We start from the raw sequence: 26,299 nt of genomic DNA, 5'->3' as shown, positions 1-26,299 counted from the left end.
TCGGAGCCATTCCAATCTCGTATCGAGCTCTACAGGATAAATTGGGTGACGGCTCGGTTATTATCCCTTCGCGGATCCGTACACGCTGTAGATTACGCATTCGTGTCGCGTTACACTTTTTCCTCTTTTTCCCCTATTTTTTTGCGCCACCCTTTTTTACCTCTCTGTTTTTTTCTTTTTTCTTTTTTTTTTTTTTATCGAACGCGACCGAGTGAGTTAAACGCCCAGTTACATCGCTTATCCCCTCGTTGTAACCCCCGAGAGAGATATACTCTCGCTGTAATTTTCGCGTTTCCCTCCCCACCCCCTCCCCCTCCCCCTCCTCCTCTCACCCTCTTTTTCTCGCGCGCGTGAAGCTGAATTCGCCTGAAGTTCGTCCGCGGTGAAGATTTAATTTCGACGATTAAACGCGCATCGGCGAAGCGCGCGAATTCAGGAAATGGCTACCTGGTTCTCGTTGATTACACGATTCTTGCAAATCTCTTGCCGAGAAGCAAATGACGTTCCACTTTCGCCGCGCTGCCGGGAAAATTTCGCGCGCAAGGGAAACTTGCGGGCCGACGGGGATAACGAGAATAAGTATGCTTGATGATGATACATATCTCACGCAGTGTCGCGTTTTCTCCGAAGTCGTTTCCGCGAGCGATCCGCGACGTTTCCAGCGCGACGGAAATTTATGCCGCTCCGATCGTCGACGACGTGACATAATTTAGCGGCCGAGTCGAGTCACGTTCGTGACGTCCGTTTACTCACGCTCGCGTTTTCGCGCCGCACGAAGACGCCGACGTTTCGTTTAGCGGCAATCGCCTGATGATGGATCGACGTTTAAACGCGATGTGAAATTAATTCTCCGACAAATGAATTAGAGATATTTTTCTCGACCGGACGAGCGTCTACTTTCTTGCCGTTTTAACTTTAACTGGTCGAACCGATGAAGTGATATTTGTCTTTTAATATTTATATTTTATATTTATTAATTTATTATTAAATTAACTTATTAATTTTCTTGCAAGCGTTAAGAAAAAGATTTTTTACTGGTTTTGCGTCTGAAAAAATTCTGTATTTTCAGCGGCGATGTAGTGCAGCTAAATAACTTGAATCATAATCGGAAATGTATCGCGTGGAGGTCAACAGTACTGAACCGCCTGCAAAACTGCACGTTTGTGTACATACAAATGACGAAAAAAATACGTCCGTCATTCGCACTAAGTGCAAAAGAATTAACTCGCACAGTGAATGAATTTTCATCACGAAATAATACGGTCTCCGAATGAAATACGCACAAATAAAAACGCATCGCCTCGGGCAGGGCGGCATGTCGTTCCGATACGCTTTTACGGGGTGCATGTAGGTTAATTGGATTTTCGCGCGACACCATTTCGCCGTGCGGTGGTAACAGATTCAAACCCATTCTATCCTGTATGACTTTTGGGCAATCTTCATATCACATCGCTTTTAAAAATATATAATATTGAACACCATTATTATTATTACGTTCCGTTTCAAGTACGTACGATACGATGAAATTATGAAATTATTAAATTTGTAAAATTATTTGGCCTCGTAATTTCGATTTTCCGCTGTTGTCATAAAAGCATGCGATACGTTGATATCTGTAGACAACTCCTTAACAATTCACGTTCTCGTTAAAAACTCGAAGAACTCGAGTAAATAAAAAGTTTCTCCATAGAACGCGCACGGGGAGCGGATCGATGTTAATTTGCTTAGCGTTAATTGCGCGCATAAGGCTCTGAATCTTTGAGAGTAGCAGCTGCGCGAGCCGGTCTTCGCGAGATGATTGCAGTCGACGGCTGATAACGACAGACGCAACGTGCCGCTTTACGCGACGGATTCAGCCCGGCTAGCTATTTTCCCACCGTTCATTTGTTCGCTTCGAGCGAACGAACCCGTTCTGTATAACCAAGACAAATAGGGCGAACGACCCCCGGCAAATGGTATAATCAATCCCAACGAGGGGTGTTAAGGCGAGGTACCTTGAATGAAGCACCGCGAGCGGAAATAACCAGACGGTTCTTCGATCGATCGGTTCGCGATCGAACGACCGTTCCTCTTAAAGCAAGGGAAGTTAAAAATAATTATATGTAAAATGGGGGTACTGATCACATTTCTCGACGAGATACGAAAGATTATTCGCCCGACGCACTCATCACACTTTCGTACTCGCTTTCAAAGTGTCCGGACGTTTTATTTCAGCGTTTATTTCGCGTTCCGCATCACCCGTTGATATAAACACCGGATTATATGCCCCGCGCATCGCGCGATCCAATATTTTTATATCTCCCGGAAAAAGGTGCAAATTGCATTTCAATATTTTCACCCGGGGTGAATTTCATACTCTCCATCGTACCGATATCAAGTACGATGCGCACTCAAGATTAATCTTCAAATGATATGTTAATCCGATGCTCGGAAAGGGAGATGCTTCCTACGCATCGTCTATTTTTATAGCGCTTTTCACGTTCTCTCTCCCTTTCTCTCTCTCTCTCTCTCTCTCTCTCTCTCTCTCTCTCTCTCTCTCTTTCTCTTTCTATTCCTCTCTTTCATCCTCCTCTTTCCTAGTTGCAGCTACATCGCGTTATAGGATGAACTTCGAAGGAGGTGCCGTTACAAAGCCGGTCAACGGCCGTTGCGTCGCTATCGGGGCTCGACGATGCCGGCACACAGTCAGCCTTTCACCGATGAAATACAAAGCTGTTAACGCTACGTTAGAATGTGCGACAGCTTACGCAGACTGTGCAGGCGCAGTGTGCGCGACATCCATCTCGGCCGGACCAAAGGAGGAAGGGCAAAGTACCATGATACCCGCCCCCGCGCCGCCGTTGTAATCACGGCCCGGCTCACGGCTACTCTCACAGCTACCCCCCCCCCCCGACTTCCGATTTCGAGCACCCCGATATATCGCCCGTCCCGATATCGCCGCGCGAAATCGCGTTTCATCGACGAGCGTCATCGTGATACGCCGATGGACGAGCGTTGCCATTCGAACGGCACACTCGAGAGACTGTCGTGATGTTAACGCGATGATTAAAGGGCGAGCCGAGCGCATATACATTTCGACGTGTTCATGTTCGACAGAGTCCGGGATAACTGCAGTTATCTCTATATTTAGAGTGGCCGGAATGGTACACGATTAGAATACCCATGTGGAAACAATGCAATTTTGTCTGGCTTAATTGATATCAAATTAATGTATCCTAAATATCATAATACATCAGTTAACCTAGACTGTATAATATTATATTATTTTTGAAACAATAATATTAATATATGATAAATATGATAATGTCATTCTTTGAATTTTAATTGCAAGCGTGAATTAGCGTAAAAAAGCGTGTAATTAGATTTCAATCGGTAGAGAATTTAAAGTCTAATTTCATCGATAAATGCTGTTATCACATTAACGTGATACAATTAATAATATATATATATATATATGATAAAATATATAAGAGCATGAGATAATTTTTAATTTTATAAAGACTCACATTACAATACGTCTACATATCTCATAAAAATATAAAGAAAGCTGTATCGCAAATTTAATTCCGATCGCGGCAATGAGAGAATGCTGAATATTTCGAGTTAATAAAAATTCAATGTAACAGAAGAGCGTGTTAATTACAACGTCCATCTCCCCGTGTCGCGATACGCGAAAAAGAGCGGTCGTGACATTTTCGGCAAAACTGCCGTGAGCTGCGTTTTCATTTGGCCGTGGAATAACGATCCAGTGCGCATTTAGCCGTAATTAATTTTGCATCCAGTCCATGTACTACGACGCGGCTTTAATGGCGCCTACTTCGGCTGCCTGGCGCGGCCACCATTCGGAAATTACGGAATATCGGAAATCCAAAGCCCGACGATGATGGCGCGCGATTGGCGCATTTCCGCTCTGCGGCCGTCACGGGCGGGGCGGGTATCCGGTGCAGTCTCATCGAACGCATCGTATTGCGCGTGTTTACGCGCGTTTAAGCTCGCATTGCATTGCGCGATGCGTTACGATGACAACGGCTGCATTATACAGGGGCGCGATGCCGGCGCGGCGAGGGCAAATAAAAAGAACGCCTCGCCAATTTCCGTATGTAAATGCGACGTAATTGCCGAAACTGCGAATCCGCGGAATTGCTCTCTGTGTACGGTTTAATCAGTATTAAAATTAATGCCGCGCCATTTCGCCAAACTGCAGTTTATGCGATTATCGACGGTCATCCGAATTAAATCGCGCGTGTAATATAATTATTATTTCTTACACGAATGGAGCAAAAATAAAAAAAAAAAGACTCGAAATGTGGCATTAAATAGATTTTCAAAATTCTGTCAAAGTGTATTGCCTAAGTGTATTGCGAATTAAATATGACTTTCTAAATTCTCCCTGAAAATCATATAAATTTTGACTTGTAAATTTAGAAGGATCGATCAATGTCTTCAAGTTATGTCATTTTACATCGCGTACGTCGATATCTCTTCAATTATTACGCTGCGGCGAGTGTACCATCAGAAGTAATAATGTTCCGTCCTTTATATAGTCGAACCACCATTTTAATCTCGAATGCATTTCGAACACATCGCCGGCCGGAATGCGCAAAATCAGCAGGTGCATGTTCGTACGCAATGATTGGGGGGAGCTTGGTAGTTTCTTCAATTCAACGAGAGAGCAGGGCTGAAGGGAGCGACTATGTTAGGGCAAGTTGATGATGAAGAGAGAGAGAGAGAGAGAGAGAGAGAGAGAGAGAGAGAGCTGGAGGAAGGGAAGTCGAGCTTTTACGGTGATTACTCGACGTCGCGGCTGCGTCCGCGCGCGTATTGCATCGGAAATGATTTCGCGCCCAATTAAGCCATAGGAAACTCAACCCTCTCCCGACAGTGGCAGAAACGAGGAGTATTGCGGAGTCCCCGACATTCTGCTCCGCGTTATTCAACGAGCACTTATACTCTTCATACAGCCCGGAGTTCCACTCCTCGTTCCCCCCCTGTTCGACCTCCCTCTTTCTCGAGTCTTCTCGGTACAGGCCGAACCAAATTCACTCGTTAGTCGTGGTAATTAATTTTCACGTCGCGTGAAAAGCGCGGCCGAACAAGCGAAACACGACGGCTAATTGTAGAATCGAGCTAATTATTTGTAATTAAACGCGCCGCTCGCGCGTCAACAAACAATTCACACGACAACGTACTACACATCATAATGACGATCGCCTATAATTAGACGCAATTTTTCTTATTTTTCTCCTCTTGAGAGTCGTCGCCTTACACGAGAAATATTCTCGTAGTATAAGAATATCCTTCGTTCTCGCAGGATATTCCCAGAATATTTTGCTCCTCTTGAAGAACATTTCCAGAATATCGATCAAGATATTTTCAGGACATTCTCGTTCTGAAAGGATACGCTCGGATTATTCTCTCTTTTCCTGTGTTCCAAGAAATACACTCGTGAGATATATACACTATCGATAACATTTTTCATTGTCAAAAAGGGAAAAGAAGGTATAAATAATAGTAGACACGTCACTCATTTTCTCTAATTTAATCATTTTATAATGGCTTTTCCTTTAAAATTCTTTATATTTATAGTAATATTCGTAACAATTAAGTTGACGGTAAGTCACATTAATTGTCACGTTAAATTGATAACGCTAAATCAAATGTCTGAATCTTTATGTCATTCCAATTGTAATCGCGATTAATTCTAAGGGAAATTATTGCGTTCTGCTGATCTCAGTAATGACAAATTCGCGCAACAACTTCCAATGACAATTGTCCACTCATCACGTCGCAGATAATTATTTTTAACGTTTGACACAACAATCCCGGCGCAACGAGAGCTGACACGCCGGGAAAAACTTCGTGGCGTTCCAATTAGTAACAATTTCAAAACAAACATCCAAACATCGTCGGTTGACGCCAAGAGCAACGAATGAGCAAAAGAGAGAAACTGTCGGAAATAGGAAAGAGAGAGAGGAAAGAAGAAAAAAAAAGAAAAAATTGCACTTCAGAAAAAGTCTTTCCTACAATAAATATAAATATACAACGAAACATATAAAATGCAATTAAAATTATTAACTGTAAATATCAAGCAGATATTAAATAAAAAATATTCGTCATTGGTGTAAAATTAAAATTAAAAAAATGGAATTAAAGAAAAAATACATTTTTTAATTATTTAAATATATTAATAATATATATATATATATATACATATATATATATAATAATATATATATTATTGTAAATTCAGTATTTATATATTTTCCTTATTATTCCCACGAATAACAAATTTAAATAATTACAAATTCGAGATAAGTATTGAATTTTAATTGGGAAAACTGTAATTTCTGATTAATGCAATAGAGCATTCGTTATTCCAATATTAAAGAGAGATTTTAAAAGGAGGGAAAAAAATGAGATTTTAAAAAGAAGTGACACGTGAAACGGATCACGTAAATCGATGTGCAAACAGCAAAAACGAAGAGAAAAAAGGATAAAAAGGGAGAAAAAAAAGAGGAAGAAACTCGATTGTTCGCGCTGTAGCGAACAACGTCGCGAAGAGAGATCGCTTCGAGTACCGGAACAGCAATGTATGAGGGCGAATACCGAGCGACGAACAATACGTGAGTCGATACCAGTCGAGAGAGCGAGCCAGAAGGGGACTCGTAAAGGGAGGTCGAGAGACACGGTCAGCGGTGATAGCTCGGCTCGTGACGTTTATTAACGTGGTCGATCGAACTGCAGAAACGGAGAGACGCGCGGTAACTTGCCTGCCGCCATTGACAGTATTGAGACACCCCGGCACTCGTAAATGCAAACCTCCCTGATTGACAATTAACTCTGGGCGTAGCCGCTGGTCGAAACGAAGACGACGAGAACGATGGCGATGATGGCGAGCGACCTAAGTGACTCGACGACCGGGGGGTTGTTAATTATCGACTCCACGCCATGAGGGAATTCGCGAGAAACCTATCCCGGGTTGGCTGCTGGCGCAGCTTGTGCAGCCCCCTCTTTCCCAGATCTAATCACCTCTCTTTTTTCAGACCTTCCGGCCCTCCTTGTTCCCGACGCGTTTCATCTAGCCCGTTGACCCTACTACTGACTCGAAAAGAAGAGGCGACCAGTCTCAAGACTACGGGCGTGTAAGGGTGGTTCTACGAAAGGCAAGGGGTTAACGCTGGAATGAATCCTTCAAGCCAGACAGCTTTGATGATCTGTCAATGATCAAAGAATCAATCGCAATGATATATCTTGTTCACATACTTGATTGATTATACTTCATATAGTTGACATCAAATTTACAAAACTGATGTGACGAATTATTTATAATAAGATTTATTACATAAAATTAATAAAATGAGCAATATATTTGAAAAACTGGTTGTTTTATTGAAGACTAAATTATTTTCTATTTTAAAATCCTTTTTGTTATTCCAATTTTGTTATTAAATTAAATGATAATTTAAATATATTACATAGAAAATAAACAATTAAATTTATTATTTAATATATTTAAATATATTAAATGAAAAAGAAAATTTTTTAAAAATAAATAAAAATTAAATTTTAATTCCTTTATGTTACTATTTAATCTTATCATGTTTAAAGATTAATTGCATTTCTTGAGTAACAGGTGAAATAAAAATGTTTAAGCAAATAGTTTCTTTGCAAGTTTTGCAAAAAAAATAACACATTTTGCTTCTCTAGATCATTTTAATCAATATCATAAAACTTCTGGAAAGTAACGAATTTGGAGCGGTATTTTAATTTTATGCGACGTGAAAGTAAAAAGTTTGGTTCTAATAAAATGTTATTGTTTCTGTGAGAAAGAAAGAAAGAGAGAAACATGCGAAAGAAAGAATTTATCGAATCGTGGATTGGCATAGTAGTTATTCAATTAAAGAAGTTTTGAAGGAGCAGAAAGAGGTAACGACTTAAAAACTTTGTATTGCATTCAAGTAAAATTAGATATTCTTATGAGATTAAAGTCTTTCATTTCGCTTTTCAATGAACACTGTATTATTTGATCTTTCATCATAATCATAGTTTACATACAAACTGTAAAAATCATAGTTTACATACAAACTGTAAAAATATAATTATATGTCATTTGTTATTTTATCGCAATGCGCTGTATCGTTTTTATGATTTTTGAAACTTTTTGTGACAGTATTATATATTCACAATAAAATAAATCCTACAATAAAGTTTATTGGGTCATGGGAACAGAGAAAACGACTGATCATGACAGATTGTAACTACGTATGATACTACTGAAATTTTCTGATAAATAATTTTATATATATATATATATATATATACACACACACACACCTCCCTGGTTGACCATATTGATTTTATGAACAAAGTGTATTTATTTCCATATTATATATTTCTAATTAAGAAAAAAAATCTATCCCTTATTATTTTTCAAAAAATTCTCATTGCTACCTTAATGTTTCTCGCCCATATTATAATTTCTAAATTTTGTTATACGATATATACTTCGAGAATTTAGTAAAAATTGATTGTTGCGACTTGCTTCGGCGACTGAAGGAATTCAGTCGGTGGTCCTTCCCGTCCCTGTCGCGACGCTCCAGGACGTTACCGAATGCGTCTCCTGGGCGCCGGCGTGCAGTCGATCCGCGACGTCTCGCATTCGGTCACAATAGCTTTAACTGGTTAACAAGCACGCCGCGAACGCGACTCGCACACAGACACATCGACAAAGTTAAAGGAGACACGTAGCAGTTGCTACATACGGAACGTGTCAAAAGTCGAAACTCCGCCACCGAAGACCTCGAGAGAACGACGATGGTAACATCCGGGGTGAACGTCGCGGCGACGGCGACGAGGACGATGATGACGACGACGCCGAGAACGCCGGCGAAGTTTTCGACTCTACGACGCGCGCCGTGCTCGATTGTGTGTAACTCGATTTCCTGTCGGTCTCGTTCGGAGAGATCGTAACTCGATTCGGAATTTAGCACGATGGTGCCCCGACGATCATCGACGTCGCGAATCTTTCAACAGCGATTTTACGCCCGATGAAATTTGTTAAACTCGAGAATAATTAAACGCGGAAAGTCGCGTAACATGTTACCCGCAATTTCTATGCATATAATATTTTAGTAGCTCATCGTCATTTCGACCATTACAGTCTGCAAAATGAAATAAATCATTCAGAGACCGGAGAGAAGTATTTTATTTCTTCTTTTCGCGATGACTACAATCACTGGCGATGCTTCTGCGATTTTCGAATTATATTAAATGCACGACGTCATTATAACCAAATATAAAAAAATAGACTTTACTGAGAGAAACAATCTCGCACGCACTAAAAGTATATCGTAATTCCGAATAATGAAACGGAAATGAATAATTGGCGCGTGCAATATGTTCAATAAGTCTTACGGACGGTAATTCATTCATCATGCCTGTCGTAACGATATGAGCTTACTACAATCGTCTTTGTTACGTCGTGAAGGTTTAATGGCGCAGTCGTGTATACTTCAGCTCGTTTCCAATAATTTCGCGTCGCAAACAATGCGGAGGAATTGTTCGACGCGGCGCGGTACACGACGCATCTTCGATATTCTATACAATGTAACACGATCGGCACGTTAATTGGAGCGGCAATTATTACGAATTAACAAATATATCGACCGACCTGAATAAGTCATATTTACTTCTCCTCGCTTCCAATATTTTCCCTATCTCAGAAACCTCGTATCAACGTCGTGCAAATAAATTTGTTTTTCTTCACAGACATCGCTTCATGCTCGTTAAGTTGAAAGTACTTCCAATAAAAATATAGTGAAATTTATTGCCAAACGAGTGATGCTTCACGATTTAATGTCTTTCTTTAACTATATAATACACTCCAGTGAAGCGTGAAAGAAAGATTAAACATAAATTTATCGATTGTACTTATTATTTCATTTTTCGGATATATAATACCAAAAAATGGAAAAATATTTTCAAAATTGTAAAGGCAAATGCATGTCATTAAGGCGTAAAAATCTCGATTTTTTTTTTTTGCCTCATAACGATTTCGCTGTATAAAGAGACTTTTGACATGCGACTCGCGATGCAGTTCTGAGGCTTAAAAATAAAAGCACCGCCGCGCGACTGCTTTGCCAACGTGCGTGGTGCGTCGGGATAACTCCGCGAGTATTGTTTTTTATTCGTTTCCGTTTTCAGTCGCTAAATTGAGCGGCACGTTTATGTAAATTCACGCTCGGAAATCTCGGCCGGGCGCACTAAAGAGAGAACGTTCCCTCTAAAAGTTTAAAGCGGCACCGCACAGTAACGCTTGATATTCTCTCTCCTTCTCTCGCCAGGCCCGAGAAAAAGAGAGAAAGCACGTCGCATCGCGCTCGCGAAAATCTCACGATTTAACCGCGAGAACGATGATTGAAATCGGATCTCGTTTTCGCATGGAAATTAAGAAAGCGTCGAATCCGCCGTGCGGGTTGCACCCGTTATACAAAATTATACAAATATTTTGCTAAATTTGTTAAAATGCAGGTTTCGAAGCTGCACCGTTCGCAAAAGCGGCACGCAATTACGTGAGTGGAGCACACGAGTAAATCCGCCATTTATGCTGTGAATGCGTACAAAGGTTTCCTTCATGCGTGAGAGACTGGCGATAAGTGGATAAAATGGATATTAGTCGGTACAATGTAATACTCATTAATGTTCTGTACTTTTAGATGATTGTGCATGCTTATTATGCATGTTTGTTTGTCAACTAATGAAAACAATGTCATTTTTTTCCATGTCTTACTCTCTTTCAAAGCGCAGTAAAAAATCTTTAGAAAAAAATCTTGCGTCAATAAAAGATAAAGAGAGAAACGCGATCCGTACAAATTGTCGGAGCGTGTTCCTCTTATGAGAGTAAATGTACCTTTGGTTCCCTTTGATCTCAGAGGCTCCTATCGCGGATCCCTTTAAATGGAGAAAGAGGAAACGTGAGAGCGCGAGTGGTAAAGGGCCCCCATTCGATTTTTACTTTTAACCCAACAAAAATGCGACCGCACGCCGTTTATCGCCGTCCCTTTTCAATGGCGCTTTCGTTAAGTATCCCCTGCGACACCTGAATGCGAAGATCGTGAGTCCGGCAATAGTCGCAGGAAACACGTTCCTTTCTCGCATTGATACCAACGTATTTCGCGCGCTTCCGAGAGAAGCTGCTGAGCAAATTTGTTGATTTAACACTCGGTGAAAGAGACAATCCATCAACATGTTCAAACATCACGCGCGTTACTACCCTGTAATCAGGGTAGAGTAACAGATGCGTTATTCTCTTTGTGCTTAAAAAAAATGGAAGTTCAACATAAAAAATTTATGTAACAACGAAAAAATTATATATACATTTTATAAAAAATTTTATTACTATATATATTTTATGAAAAAGTTAATTTCCTAATTTCCTAAATTTCACAAAATAAGGGAAGAGATTATCGTATATATAAACTTTTAGAAAATGCACATAAAAATGTGCCATTCACATTTTTATTCTTTCACCATGATTTTATATTATAGAAACCTAAGAAAGATATGTTATTGATGAATAATTTTTTGTTCATTAATAATCGCGATTTAATACAAACAATTGGATTTTTTTACAAAAATAAGGAAAATGTGTATATTTTCTAAATTTTCTTATATATGCGTTTGGATCGAGTTGTGATCCAGAAATTCTCTCCTTCGCTTTGTGCATCGTAGATCCACTCGTAGCGCAGATAGCGAACGCAAATTTAATTAATCATGGTCGGCGCTAATCAATATTGATGCATCCGGCGGTACAGCCGGCAACAACGATGCGCGTTTGATAGAGATAAAGGAGCGAAGTTACGGCTGAAGTTGCGATCACTTGGGAACGCTTTCTCCACGTTATAGAAATATAAATTGTAATTAATTCGGAGGAAGAAAGAGAGAGAGAGAGAGAGAGAGAGAGAAAGAGAGTGAAACGACACGCGTTGAAATTCGTTATGGGAATGCGATGCATAATTGTGTTTCATCCCCGGTGCGGCGCGGAGCCGGTCGCGTGTTTATCAAGTAAGACCAACAGAATTCATATTATGTAAACGGAATAATATTCACCGTTGAAACTGTCGCACGAATAACACGGTACGTTTCGCGCTTTATCCGCGATACTCGTCCGCGACATCTCATCCGCCGTCACAGGGAAACAAGCGCGCGACGTGAACTTGTTTACGTAACACTTTGTGCAAAGCGGAGCAAACGCGCCCGCGATGCGGCGATAATCAACGCGCGTCTCCAACTCGAGATTTCCCTGGAAATGCATTTTCAAAGGACCCTCGCGGGAAAAGCCGTATTGATATAAAACGCAATTTCTCTCTGTAACCGTTACGTAATCATTCAAATGTAATCATAATAACGGCCGGTAATATCCAGTAAATCTAGGGATTTATCGAGTAGCAAGAAAATCATATTTATTGTTATAAAAAAAAAAAATCACGATGCGCGAATCTCGTGCGCGATTGGATATGCTTTAGAGGGAAATTTTCCGCGGATATCTCGCGAAAATATCCCGAGTACGATGTCAAGAAGTATAAGTACCAACATTACCGGAGAGCCAGATAATTCTAACATTAAATGGCGTGACATGTTTATCAGCCATCAGATGCACATGTTGCACACGCGATATGTTTGCCCACGTTTTACGCGAGACGGAACGCGCAAGCACGTGTCATGTGCAAACGCGATTCGTCATCGTCGTATCTTAAGAATATCCTACCTGCATTTCTTCGGTATACTCCGTAAAAGCATTTTCACGCTTACACACGAAATTTTCAATTATCCCTCGCCGAAGTAATCGCGTGTAAAATAAATTAGAATAATACCTTACGTTAATGTAAATTATTATCGTAACGTAAATATTTTCAGCTGAGAGCAAAATTATGAATGCCGCACGTTCGGAAATTATCACATTGTCGTGAAGTAATCAAAATTATTTAATTACGTTATCCCAATATAAATTTGTACATTGCAACAATAGTTATTATTAAGTAAAAAATACATGATATACTATTATTCAATAAAACGTTATTTCCAATATTATGAATAATTCAATCTTGCCTAGTGAGATTACGTAAGTCAAAGAGAAATGAAAGCAAAAATAAAAACGTCACATCTTCTATATTTTCCAGAACTTTGCCATCTTTCTTTATATTTTTTTCCTGGAAGACGATTGAGTTTATCTTTCCTTCCTCGTCAAGTCTGAGACTAATAGGTTGCACGCGAGCGAGAAAAATAGTCTCCACATCAATGTACTGTGAAAAATAAAAAGAACATCGGATTCTATTTGCTGGATTATCCGCGAAAAAATCGACCGTCTCGCGGAATTTATTGAAATAATTAATACATACCGTGTCGACGGCGCAAGTAGGCGAACGAGTGACGTACTCGACATGATTAACGCGAGAGTAGTCATCCTGTGTGTTTAATGTTCTGTGTGTGTGTGTGTGTGTGTGTGTGTGTGTGTGTGTGTGTGCGTGCGTGTGTGTGTGTGTGTGTGTGTGTGTGTGTGTGTGTGTAACGACGAGAACGAAAGCTCGCGAGCTGGGAAGGAATCGCTGAATAATGCAAAGTCCGACGTCAAAGCGGGCTAGATCGATAGTATAAAAATAAGGCACAGGATCGATGGAGAGAAGCACGGCGGACGAGCGGACGGATGGAAGAGAGTGTGAAATAGAGAGAGAGAGAGAGAGAGAGAGAGAGAGAGAGAGAGAGAGAGAAAGAGAGGAGCGCGCGAGTTCAATACTTTGGAGCGAAAATTTCATCAGCCTGCCCCCCCCCCCCGCCGATTTGGGAATAGTTAAATTCCGACGTGGTCGGCTAATTTGAATTCTTTTATGAAAGTTCACCCCGGCCGGAAGGTCCGTGTAAAGCGGGAGATAGATCGTCCATTTATCGCGAGAAATCGCCGAATAACGGATCGCGAACGGCTTTGTTTGTCCCGATCGATCGGGATGTGATGTGAAGACGCGCGGCGTGGAGATATGTAAGGATTCGTGCGGATTAATGCCGAATTGCATGACCTAAATTCAATAATCTCGCGACGGACGGACCGTTATTAATTTTAATTATATACTCACAAATAAATTTTGGAATTATTTCGATGCACTGATTATTTGAAGCATTTTCGATATCGAGCATTGTTCCATTTTGTCTCTTATTAAACATTACGTAATATATAATAATATATATTCCAATATGTAGTGTACATGTATTTCATTTATTAATGCACATAATGTTGCACTTTATATCCCATATATTACCTCTCATTTCGTCAAAGCATAATTTAATAATTTTATAATTTTATAATTTTTAATTTAATAATTTCCCCCAAATGGTTAATAAGAAAACACATTGTCTGAGACCCGCGTCCGATGCAACAATGCATTTTTCAAGCTGTGCATTGGATAAACAGTCGCTAATTTGTAACAATAGCAATTGACGTAGACGAGCATAAAGATAGATAGATAGAGAGAAAAAGAGGATGAGAGAAAGGCAGAAGATGGACCGGGAATATTAATCTTTTCTGTCTGCTTGTATGAGTTCGTAAACATTATTAATTTTGACAGCGGAAGCGATGCATTGATATTGGAGAACATATTTCCAATCGGTAACCGGCATTCGTATGAGATTTACGCTATGGCAGAACTATGGCAGAATTTTTCAATGTCAATTAGCACGTTAATAATTATCTGGATAATTATTAATAATTATTTTAGTTCTTATTAATTATTATACAGTAAATTAAATAAAATGTGAAACCTAAATAAATGTCTCCAAGTGGAAATAAACAAGGCTCTATATAAATATATTATTTTTACCATTTAAATAAATTTTCGATTTATCGCATAATTTATTACGCAGATGTCAAACGGAACACAACTAAATAAGTGAAAACAAAATGATTGTAACATTAAAATATTTAAAAAAGAAATTTTTTTTTAATGTATACAATGTAAAATCCAACATTACCCAATTAACTCTTTATAATTAACGCATAGTTTCCATTTAAATTAAAAATGTTGAAGCAAACCGACTATAAAAAAAATAATTGTAGCTATTTTTTTCCTTGGAATAATTCTTTCATGCCAGTGACATGCAGAAGCTTCATCGGAATTGACGTCGTGTAATTGACGTCGCAAAAAAAAAGGCAATCGATGGCGCAGGCGGACGAAACGATCGTTTGCAGAGTCGATAAACTTCCACGATGGATAATAATATATCTCGAGATTGGCCGCATTGACATTTCTCACGCGAATGGAAATCTCTACACGGGGAAGAGCATCGCAATTACGAACTTGTGGATACAATATCCTCATTCACCATCACTGTCATCGTCGTCCTCTATTCTTTTCCACCCCAATCGACTTTCTCCTACTCCCTTTCTCATCTTCCACCTCCTCCTCCAGCTCCTCCTCCTCCTCCTCCTCTTCCTCCTCCTCCTCCTCCTCCTTTCTCCTCCTCTCTGTCCTCTCATCGAGAAAGTCGTGTGTCACTGCCGCGAGAACCACGATAATCTTGAAATCAATAAAGTGTCACCGTGAATTTCTCTCGTGATGTACGTACTGCGCAAGTCCCGCGTCATCCTAATTTGCGACGCGTCCGCCGTCGCATTACAGATGAAGCTGCAATCTGCAGGGCTTTACGGAACGCCGCAAAATTGCCGATAACCCATGGGTGCGCTCGCTCACGGAACATTGCTTTACGTTAAAAATGCGTAATACGATCATTCCCGATCGTAAAATCGCATCGCTAAACGTGATGTTCGATAACCCTCCCTCTTCCCTCCCCTCCCCGTAAAATCGCCAGATGTATCTCATGTGCGTTCAAATATATCACAGAAAACTCGGATAAAATGAATAGAGTGAATCGCCAATAAAATATTGTAAAAAAATGCAATCCCGATTTTATGCGCGATAACGAGGCGCAGGGATGAGCCGCGCTTTTGATAACAGGCAAGGAAGCAGCTACTACATTCGCAAAGGGCTCGTAAGTAGACGTGTAGGCGTGTTACGAGACAGGAGCGAAGAAACGGAATGGCCGCAACTGCGGCGGCGGCGGCGGCGGCGGCGACGGCAGCGGGTGAGGAAAGATAAAACCCGAGAGAGCGTTTCTCTCGGTGAGATTTTTCACGCGGACGTAGTCGCATATTTACGAGAAGGAAAATCGAGGCGCTCCGCTCGCCGTGATATTTATGGCGCGCGGGTTTCGCTATCAGATAGATTACCCTCCCCTCCCCCCCCCGCGAACGGGGGAATGTCGATCCTGATCGAATGTCGGCCAAACGGAAATCAACCAACCGTCTCAACGTCGTTTCCAAAATGTCATCGCTTTTTCCTCGCCCACGTCACTTTCGACTTCTTCCACTGTCGCAGCCGAATCTCGTCATGGAAGAATGAATCGTTTCGTTTCTTTCCATCAATGCGAGATAAATTCTTCGTTTCTCCCTTTTTTCATCTCACACAAACAACTTCTGCCTTGGCTTCGATATAAATAAATTTACATTTAACAAAGGACGACGTTATATAATAAAGTAGAGTTAAAAAAATAAAATAATACTCAAGTAACGTAATCGGACTGCAATAATTGATATAACCGGCATAACATTAATTAAGATAATATTTATTTGTGAAACGAAATATGTGCCATGGAAATTCAGTGATATTTAATATTAATTAAATTTAATTAATTTCTGAAAGAGGAGAGAAAAAAAGGGGAATATCAACCGGAAAATCGTACGCGTACGTTTGGCGACCTAATTTATTTTTCGCCCCCACGCTTCGCGAAAAACGTTATCGTATGCGCGTTTAGTCAGCTGCATTTGCGACTTCTCTTCCGTAATTACGTCCGCCGGTGCGGCATCGCGTGAAATTAATATTCGCGACGCCGAGTAATACCGTCGATTAAAGACTCGCGCGGCCGAATAAAACGAATAATTTCCGAGGGCGAGGGTTAATATCGGGTGCGCCGTGGCCGGGGCTATCGATCAATCTCCCGTCGAAGCCTTTGACGGAGGACTCCCATAGAGCCTTTATATCCGCAAGGAATCCCAATAAGTTTTTCGTCGAGGCTCCAATCCAATCGCCGCGACTCCCTGATTCTATCTTGGCCGCGCGGAAAGTGCCTTTTTCCCACGAGAGACGGTTCATCCGCGCGGTTCTTTAAACGGGCGCGGAGGTGTGCCTTCGTACACGTACGCACACACGTACGAAGACACGTACGTGTCTGATAAATAAGTAACGTAGTGAATTCTCTCAAGCCGAAGGTTCAATGGATCGCTACCTCCGCGAGAAACTGCCCTCTCAATTCCGCCGCACGATTAATAACGTTGAAAGCACGGATTCTGAAGCTGGCTAGAAAAGACTCGATTCGCTTTAATGCCTTAAAACCGCCACCTTACTTTGCAATTCCCTATCCTGAGATAATTCCATTCAAAATAATTTTTCCTTCATTTTTCTATTACGTTCTAACTCGTGTGAGAGAAGCATATTATTTGTTAATAATAAATATTCGTGGAAAAAAATAAAATAAAATGTTTAGTATCTTGATATAATCATATTTGATCGTATTCTTCAAAACAAGTTTACAACTACAAAAAGTAAATGCTTGAGAAACTATCAAGAATGTCAAAGTTGAAAGAGATTGAATTGTTAAATCATTTATGATAATAAATTTTGGCGATTGTAAAATACTCTACAAATTGTATCTGCAACATTTTCGAATTTTTTCGTATCCCGACAAGCATAAAAAAATCATAAAAAGTGTACGAAAATCATTCGCCAACTTAATTATCGTTATAACTGCAGAACAAAAATTAGAAGAGAAAATAATTGCATTACACGCAATTATGAATCCTTAATCTAGTATGTTAATCAATCAGCCGAATCCGTTTGAACTGCTGGGAGCAATCAAATCCCAGTAATTCTTAAATATTAATCTGCGAAGAATGTTTATACATGCTACATTTATACATTATTCACCGCAACAAATTGAGTAAGTAATATATATATATTAATATATATACTAATAATATATATATTAGTATATATATATATATATATATATATTAATAATATAAAAGTAATATATATATATTAATAATATAAAAGTGGGTGAGATATTTTTATCCTCCAATTAGACTTCTTTTTAGATCATATGTTTATTTTAATTGTGTCGTAAATTTAGATATAACTTACTTTAAGTTGTATTGAGTCCATCATCCTTTATTCTTATTAAATTATTTGGATCACACTTTACTATGATTGATATTCCAATGTGTACATATTTTTTATTCATTTTGCGATATTTTAACAATATGTATCGAGAATCGAATGGAATTGATTTGCAAAAACCGATTTATCATTATCACTTTTCACGTTAAACTTGTACATTTCGAGATAAATAAAATTGTGTTTTGATAAGTCGAAAATTTCTCTAGTGTAAATTTTTTGACATCATAAAAAAGAGAATACAAAAAGATTAGCCGATCGATATTGCTCGGATATTAAAACGCAAGTGATTGAAGGTTCATAAATATTGCCGGAGAAATCTTTGCATCGCGCTTCATTCGAACCAATATTCCGCATCGACGAGGTGATGTCGGGTGAATCCTTATTGCTCGTTTGAGCATCGATCGGGCGCACCTTACGGAGATCGTAAAGTGTACGTTTCGCATCGAAATCCCAATGGGAAATCCTCCCCTTCCTTTAGTCACCTTTGTGATATCGGCACCGATACTCTTGATCAGTGTCGAAAGAAGTGCTCTCTAAAATGACTGGCGGAGGAGAGGAGGAAAAAGTACGAGCGAATCGTGAGGCAATGTGAGTGGTTGCCAAATGTCAAGGCAGAATGTAATGTCTTTTACGCGCCCCCACGTACACGAGGGCTGGTAAATAAATAATGCGGGATTGGAAAGGCGAAAGGAGTGGCCGCGAGCTGCCCGGTCAGGAGTTGGGCGGCAGTGAAAGGAGTAAGCCGGCCCGTGAAAGAGAATCAATTCGATTCGTACCCATTCCTCTCTCCACCTCACCCTTTTCGCCACCCCGGATATCTTTTCCTCGCGCCGCCTCACGACGGTCGTTTCTTTCCGGCCCTCGCAGCCGAGCTTCTCCTCGCCCTCCGCCTCGCGGCGCAACAAGTGCGCCCCGACTCGATTCTTTAAGAAAGCGGTCTCGTACCCCCGAGTTTCCGAGTTTCACCACCACCACCTCCACCCTTCACTATCTTCGCTACCAACTTCGGCTGCTCGATCCGCGCAGCTACCTAACACCGCCGTTTCACGACACAGTCGAGCGTTTTCCTTCTCGTCTTTCCCGATCTCTCCTTGCTTCTCTTTTCTCACCCCTCAGATATTCTTCATCCCTCGGCCGAGCCGCGACTACCGTCCGAATCACTCCACACTTTCTTTCCGTCTCTTTTCTCTTTGTTCTCTTTTTCTCTCCGTCTGTTACTCTCTCGTTTTTTCTGCTATTCTTCTCTCAAAAATGGCTTACGCTTCCGTTCACCCCTTTCTTTCATCCTCTCGTTGATTATGTCGTCTCTCGTTTCTCGTATTTCTCATCCGACACTATGTTTCACCTACGGAGGAAAGAGTACGACGAACAGACTCGACGAGCGAGGGTGGCGAAGACGACTGAAAGATAGACTTCGCGGCCCGATTAACACGAATCCGAGGCGCCGATTCGAGAACTTTTGCGGACACTTCGCAATCGTTGAAAAGAGTGCAATAAAAAGCTCTGCACACAATGGAGGAAATGTTAGAAATAGGAATAAACATTAAATTTTAAAAATAAAAATTCAGAATAAAAATTAAACGTAACGCACAATGAATACAAGTATAAGATATTACTACATTTTATATTTATTTATATTCACTATGCGTTACATTTAATTTTTATTCCAAATTTTCATTTTCAAAATTTAATTTTATTTATTCTTGTTAATATTTGTTAACCGAGATAATATATTAATGCAAACGAGAAACCTTACTACTTATTGTTTATCAAATCGTAGAAATGATTTGTAGCAGCGCTTAAAATAATTTTATTAAACAAATTGGATAAAAACAAAATTACAGATTCTAAATCATAAAATCGAAAAAAATTAAGAAATAATGCTTTTGCACCTCGTTTAGATTCAAGTGAAAGATTGAAGAAAGGCACCTTGGACGATTCTTTTGACGATTACAAATCGTGAAAATCTCAGGCGAAGAATTCTAAAATTTCTTTTTACATGGCAGTATTTTTTTACCACTTTGTCAGATTGCCTGAATCATGATACTTAAATCCAGAAACAAAACGTACGATTCGGAAGCTACCGACGGGAGCGAGAAATTTAACGAATATCGGCAGGACACCGTAACTACACGGACATCTGCGATCCTGTCGAACGCGACGTTGGATCGTCATTCGATGAAACACGCTGAATTTATTGGCGGTTTAATGCCGCTCGGGACGTTTATAGGAGCGCAATAAATAAAGTCGAGCGCGCTATTACGAGTGACAGGAACGTTACCGAACGGCGAAGTGGCTGGGAACACTGTGTCGCAGAGACCAACGTGAAAACGCGAGCCCGACGCAGCCGACTGACATTTTTTTCCCCCCGACATAATTGCAACGTGCCGCAATTAATACGGAAACGAACATCCCAACAAAAATGAGTTTTCTATCTACGGCTTAATTAAATTCGGATTAATCCGACCGGTGCTGTTTTATATTACAATTTTTTTAAAACACGATAACCGAATATAACTAAACGTATATTAAATTAAATAAATCTGCAAAATGACTGCCGCTCGATTGGAAAATAGATCGCCGATAATAATTCTATCCACTTAACCGTTAATTTCATCTTGGGCAAGATTGCAAGAAACTAAGTTAGGAGTGCTCGGCCATATCGCGATCCGGGAAGCGAATGTAACCTCCGAGGAAGCACGTTAACGTTGTCGTCTTCGATCTTCGAAGACGCGCAACTTCCCGAGAACGGCCCTTCCCGTCACGATGATCGACGAAGCGCCCGGGCGGATGTGCCGGTTTAACGATCAGGAAATTCGACGAAAAGGAAAGTTATTAATGGCTAAAGTTGGACGACGTTGGGAACGACGTGCGCTCGCGAGACGCGGGGCGGGACAACCCTCTCGATTACAAAGCGCGCGAACGAGAAGTAACTATACGGCAGTAGGGTAGGGTTACAAATTGCGCCTGAAAGTTGCGCCCCCGTTGCTCCAGCGGGGATAATGGATTCCGGAATAAACGAAACTGCCGCCGGGCCATAATTTAAGCGGATGCCGTGCCACGCGGCGGATCCGTCACGCGCTTTTCGGGCCGGGCTCGACATCGAGCGAGTTGCGAAGTGGCAGAAAATCAATCGGACACCCCGGGACACTTCGGGGCACCCCGCAAAACGAGAGAGAATTCGCGGCCGCCACCCGGGTAACCGTGTGCTCGTGTCGGAAGGGAGAGCGGCATCGTGTGTTCAGGAAAGGTAACGAATACGCCTGTAAGCGCCTGTAAAGCGAGCCGTTTCGCGGACAGCCGCAAAAATCGAGAAAAAAATACGATCGGCCTGCACGAATAGTTTTGCGCGAAACTGCGACGATTCGCATCGTGCGACCAATTGCAGCGTGCTCCAACAAGCGCGCTGCAATCAGATATTCAATTGCGTTGAAAAGTGATCGATATTAAAAATATGATCCAACATTTAGATTTAAAGTAAATATAAAATATTTTTAAATTTTAAATATTAATTTCTACCTATAATAATGTAATTAATAATGCAGACTTTCTTGAAAAAAATTACAATATCACGTGGCGAATTTCCAGTCGATTGCGAATAACCGTCTTTCCTTATCTCTAGTTATCTTTACCCATATAATTTATGGTCTCTTCTTAACAAAGTAATTAGAGTTTAATGATATAATGCCTCGTAAATAACGACATCTTGGAATTTGCATAAAACGCGCCTCGCGTTTATCTCCGCGGTGAGAAAGAAACTCTCTCGCGCACGGTAATCGCAAATTAGTCGAATTTCGTTTACGAAATGGTACGGGGCATGTTGCGAACGCGTGCATTTGAATTGTAGAACGCAATAATAATAGACCGGCACGTTTATTTCCGTACGAAAGCAGTCATATGCGCGCAGCCATGACGCGGACTACACGTACACGGCTTCGCACGCGCGTCACACGTACGTGCGGCACGCATTTTCGTGACACTGTTAAATTTTAACAGTGTGATCTAAAATAGCCGTATCACATTCGCCATCGTAGGAAAGTAATCATATAATTCCCGGTGCTTTATCATTATGACAGCTTTTACGCCGAACACGAACACGAACTCGTGATTTCTCGAGATATAACATAAATTTATATATTCAAAATCATCCCTATTAATTAATAATAAGAACCAATATAAATTACCATTGCGCTCCGCAATTTCGTCTTCTATCTCACGTAACATCCGTAACGCAGTATATTCCAACGTAATTAATTGGCAACGTAAGGGCATGGCGATTCTTCTTCCACAGGCCACCATCTCGCGTTTCGAGGATTCATTAAATTCCACCGTCGAAGCCGAACCCGACGATTTAGAGCCAAAGAAATTGATTTTTAAAGAGCGCAACCGAATTACCATAACGAGCGCGCGCGAGACGGCGCTCGGATCATTTGCATGGGCACGGCCCATCGGATTGAATTGGATTCGCCCAGCAGCGCACCAGAGGTACAACCAACCCTCTCATGTTCTTACTTACCGCGAACAAGGATGAGGATGCTGAACAGCAGCGCGGTGCTGAACGGCCAACCGGCCATCCTGGCGTGGAGCGTTACGTCGATTCAGCTTCCTCCTGAAACAATACAAGCGTGCCCAATCAATCAACCTGCCTGCTATCCCAGAGCCAACTCCGATCTCTACCCCTCTCTCTCCCTATCTCGCTCTCTCTTTCTATCTCTCTTTCTCCGTCTCTCTTTCTCTCATTCCGCATCCCTTTTGTCCTTCAACGCAAAACCGTTGTCTGTCCCCCGGCCTCGCCGCATGCGAGCCTTGTCCTCCTACCTTTCGATTCCTCCTCAACCCCCATCCTCTTTCCTGGCAGACTGCCCGTTCCACGTCCAACCTCGTCCTCGTCCAACCGATCCCCCTTCCCACCGTTGGTACCAGCCAACCCCCATCCCACCTGCACGCCAATCCTCTACGCCCCGTATCGGTAATTTTTTTTTCTCCCTCTCGAATCCGTGCCTGGGGGCTTGTCCGCTCAATGAAAGTCCTCCCAGACGGTGCGCGTCGAGCGACGTACATAATCGTGAAACATGCGATGCGTGCCACACCGGCTTGGCACTTGGAGTATCGGAAATGCCCTCTCTCGCGTTTGCGCGCGAGTTTTTTTTTTTTTTTTTGCCGTTCGATGCGAGCCGCGAAGGTCCTCGACCTCACCGAGGTCCTTGAACAATCTCGCTGGAGATATTAGAATTTGGTATAGCAACAATAATTTATTTAATACAAACAGTCCTCTCTAATATGAAAACGGAAATTAAATGACTAGAGAATAGAAAAGGCAAATAAAATAAAGAAAAATCTGTATCTTAAAACTCAACCAAGAATTCCTTAAAAATTCTTAAAGCGGAAACAATTTATAAAATATTCAAACTTACAGAATATCCTCACAGAAAGAAGAAATAAAAAAATTTCATACTACGAAAAAGTGTTAAGATTTTTTTTATACACAAGCACAAGATTTATAAAGTCACCCTTTAAACAGACGCTTTCAACCGCTTGCGAGAGAAAAAGAGAGAAATTCGGAACGCGCATTGTAAGCGACAGCTACAGGAGATAAATGCTACGTAAGACATATTGATATTTGTTGAACGGGGCACCAATCTACGATCGCGAAAGTGCAAGTTACTCGATGCCAAAGCGTTCATCCCTGCATATTGAGTAACGTTCTTTTCGTGGAGATAAAAATGCCCGCTTTTTTTTATTATGTCCTTTACGGACTTCATTCAAAGAGACCGAATCTGGAGCATTCGATTCGCTTCACGGCACCGCGGTTGCATCATGGCAAAGCCAAAGGGTGACCCACACAACCCTTATGTACTTCGTTCGCGTGCATACACGAGCATTCGCGAGGATGCGGTTCTTCTACGTTCTTGTCTGCTGTTATTTCTTGAATATTTCTCGAGCACATAGCAAGACGGATATAAAAAAGGTACACTTGCATTCCACTTAATGGAAAGGGAAGGCACTAATTATAAAATAACGTTCCCTCAAATAAGAATATCTCAACTAATTTATCGCTCTTGCGTTTCTCTCGCAATTAATTGTAACTTGTTAATATCATCCTATAAGTGTGATATATAATATAATAACTATATAAGTGATGTAAAAATTATTCGTATGTGTGTGCGTGTGCGCGCGCACGCGCACTTCAAAAGTACTTAAACATTTCTTGGATTACCGCAGGTAAAAAGTTAAGTTAAAATTTTAAAGATTTCTAAACGATAGAAAAAAAATATTTATATATATATATATGCTGAAAGTTACGCATATCCTGAAAGAACTGAGCGAAATATTCATGCTTCTCCTCTGTTGTACGAAACTGCCCTTATTCGAACTTCGCCGACGAAACAAACCATCAGAAAGCAATTCTGTCTCGTTCACAATTAAGTTTACGAACGAGATCGAGTGTCCGACGTACCATTTTCTCACGGCAAGACGTGAAAATCGGAGATTTCATAGAAATGTCGAACGAAAAAACAGACGAGGAAGAATCGATCGATCGAATTGGACTTAATAATACACAAAGGCTATGACCCAGTTATTTTCAAGCAAAATGTCGAAGCTGTCAAAGATACTTGAACAAGAACACGAAAAAAATGAAGAAATAATATTCCAGACTTGCAGATGCCGAATTACATTAATATTGATTACAATTACAATTCGAACAGACTGAATCGAAAGAATACTCTATTTCATTTGTCTTTTATTAAGAAAAATATTTTACTGGTTTTCGATGAAGAGAGTTAATCTGGTTGAAAAGTCGAATCAAAAACCGCTAATCTTCGCGGCGTAATCTTCTAAAAGTTCTACGGATATTATCCGTGGGATTATAAAATTCTATCACATCGGTGCAGCAGTTTTGCGCCGTTCCGCGCGCGAGCTCCGAAGCTAATTAACGCGTTACGGTTTGCGTGAGCGTGTAACGCGATATTAAATGTAACGCCACGGTGGCGTTCATGTTTAAAGGCGCGGTAACGTGGATGGGGAATTAGGTGCACGTGCCCGAATGCGAGAGGAGTACGACTAGTGTATAATTCACGCAGCGGCGGTAACAAAACGGCATCGTAAACTCGCCTTACTAAATCACTTGCTCGGTGCGTCCCGGCGGGGATTCTGGAGAATATTCTATAAGGATTAGGTGCGATGAATCAAATTGCGGTGGCGAGCACGTCGAACGAATAATCGCGAAAATATCGACTGCTCGTGGTGCGTTCCGATTTGCGCGGGTGCACGACCCCGACTACCTCACGTATCTCCTTTGTGAGATTATTCGCATGAATAATAATACAGTATTTCCGTGCCGCGAACCAGATGCAGATTCCGTCTTCGTAAAGCCGCGGCGAATTCGCGGATTTACGACTTGTTTTATAACTTTGAAGAATCCCCTCCCCCTCCACCCCGCCCGTCGAAATTGTCGCGAGATTATAGCCCGCGATTCGCGGGCATTAATAGCCTATCCGAAAACTAAGAATTAAAGTACGATAGGATACGTATACGTATTTTCACTAATGTTGAGAAAATATTTTAATTGTTGACGGCGGGCTTAGAGAAATAATTACGGAAATAGTCAATGTCGAGGGCCGCAAAGTTAATTCCAAACTTTCTAACATACCACGATCCGTGCTATTAAAACATTTCTCGGTAACTCTGCACGAGCGATTTACAGTGCGGTGTAAAATAAGTTTGCAGCCGAGATAGAGATATGTAACAGACTAACTAAATAGGAATTTTCTCGTCAGAATTTTCATCGTCCCGCGCGTATCTGTAAACAATGGCATGACGCGAGAAGTATGGATCATTAGCGCTCGCCTATCAAAAATATTCCTTTCACGTATCTGGTTCGCATTAAGTCAGGTTCAAAGGTCTCTCGGCGTCTCGCACAGGTGTATTCATTCGCCACCATGACGACGGAATTAATATCAGCCGGCTTAATGGAAGGGAGGAAACAACGCAATGCCGCGACGACGAACAACAACGAAAAA

General features: G+C 41.0%; 1 protein-coding gene across 4 annotated transcripts in view; it reads right to left on the bottom strand.

Annotated features, from left to right (window-relative positions):
- The window catches only part of LOC105433342 (cell adhesion molecule Dscam2), a 142,765-nt gene that overhangs the window by 97,450 nt on the left and 19,016 nt on the right, over positions 1-26,299 (bottom strand). For all 4 annotated transcript variants that reach the window (XM_089082702.1, XM_089082696.1, XM_089082711.1 and 1 more), the window contains exon 2: positions 22,795-22,887. In XM_089082702.1, the coding sequence (XP_088938828.1) occupies positions 22,795-22,852 (58 nt within the window). In that variant the 5' untranslated portion in view covers positions 22,853-22,887. The remainder of the gene's footprint in view (positions 1-22,794; positions 22,888-26,299) is intronic.

The sequence above is a fragment of the Pogonomyrmex barbatus genome, unplaced genomic scaffold (assembly GCF_055798465.1).
Source record: "Pogonomyrmex barbatus isolate J1 unplaced genomic scaffold, ASM5579846v1 scaffold1, whole genome shotgun sequence".
Lineage (NCBI taxonomy): Eukaryota > Metazoa > Arthropoda > Insecta > Hymenoptera > Formicidae > Pogonomyrmex > Pogonomyrmex barbatus.
The sequence above is the reverse complement of the archived record's forward strand: the minus strand, read 5'-3'. Positions and strand labels throughout refer to the sequence as shown.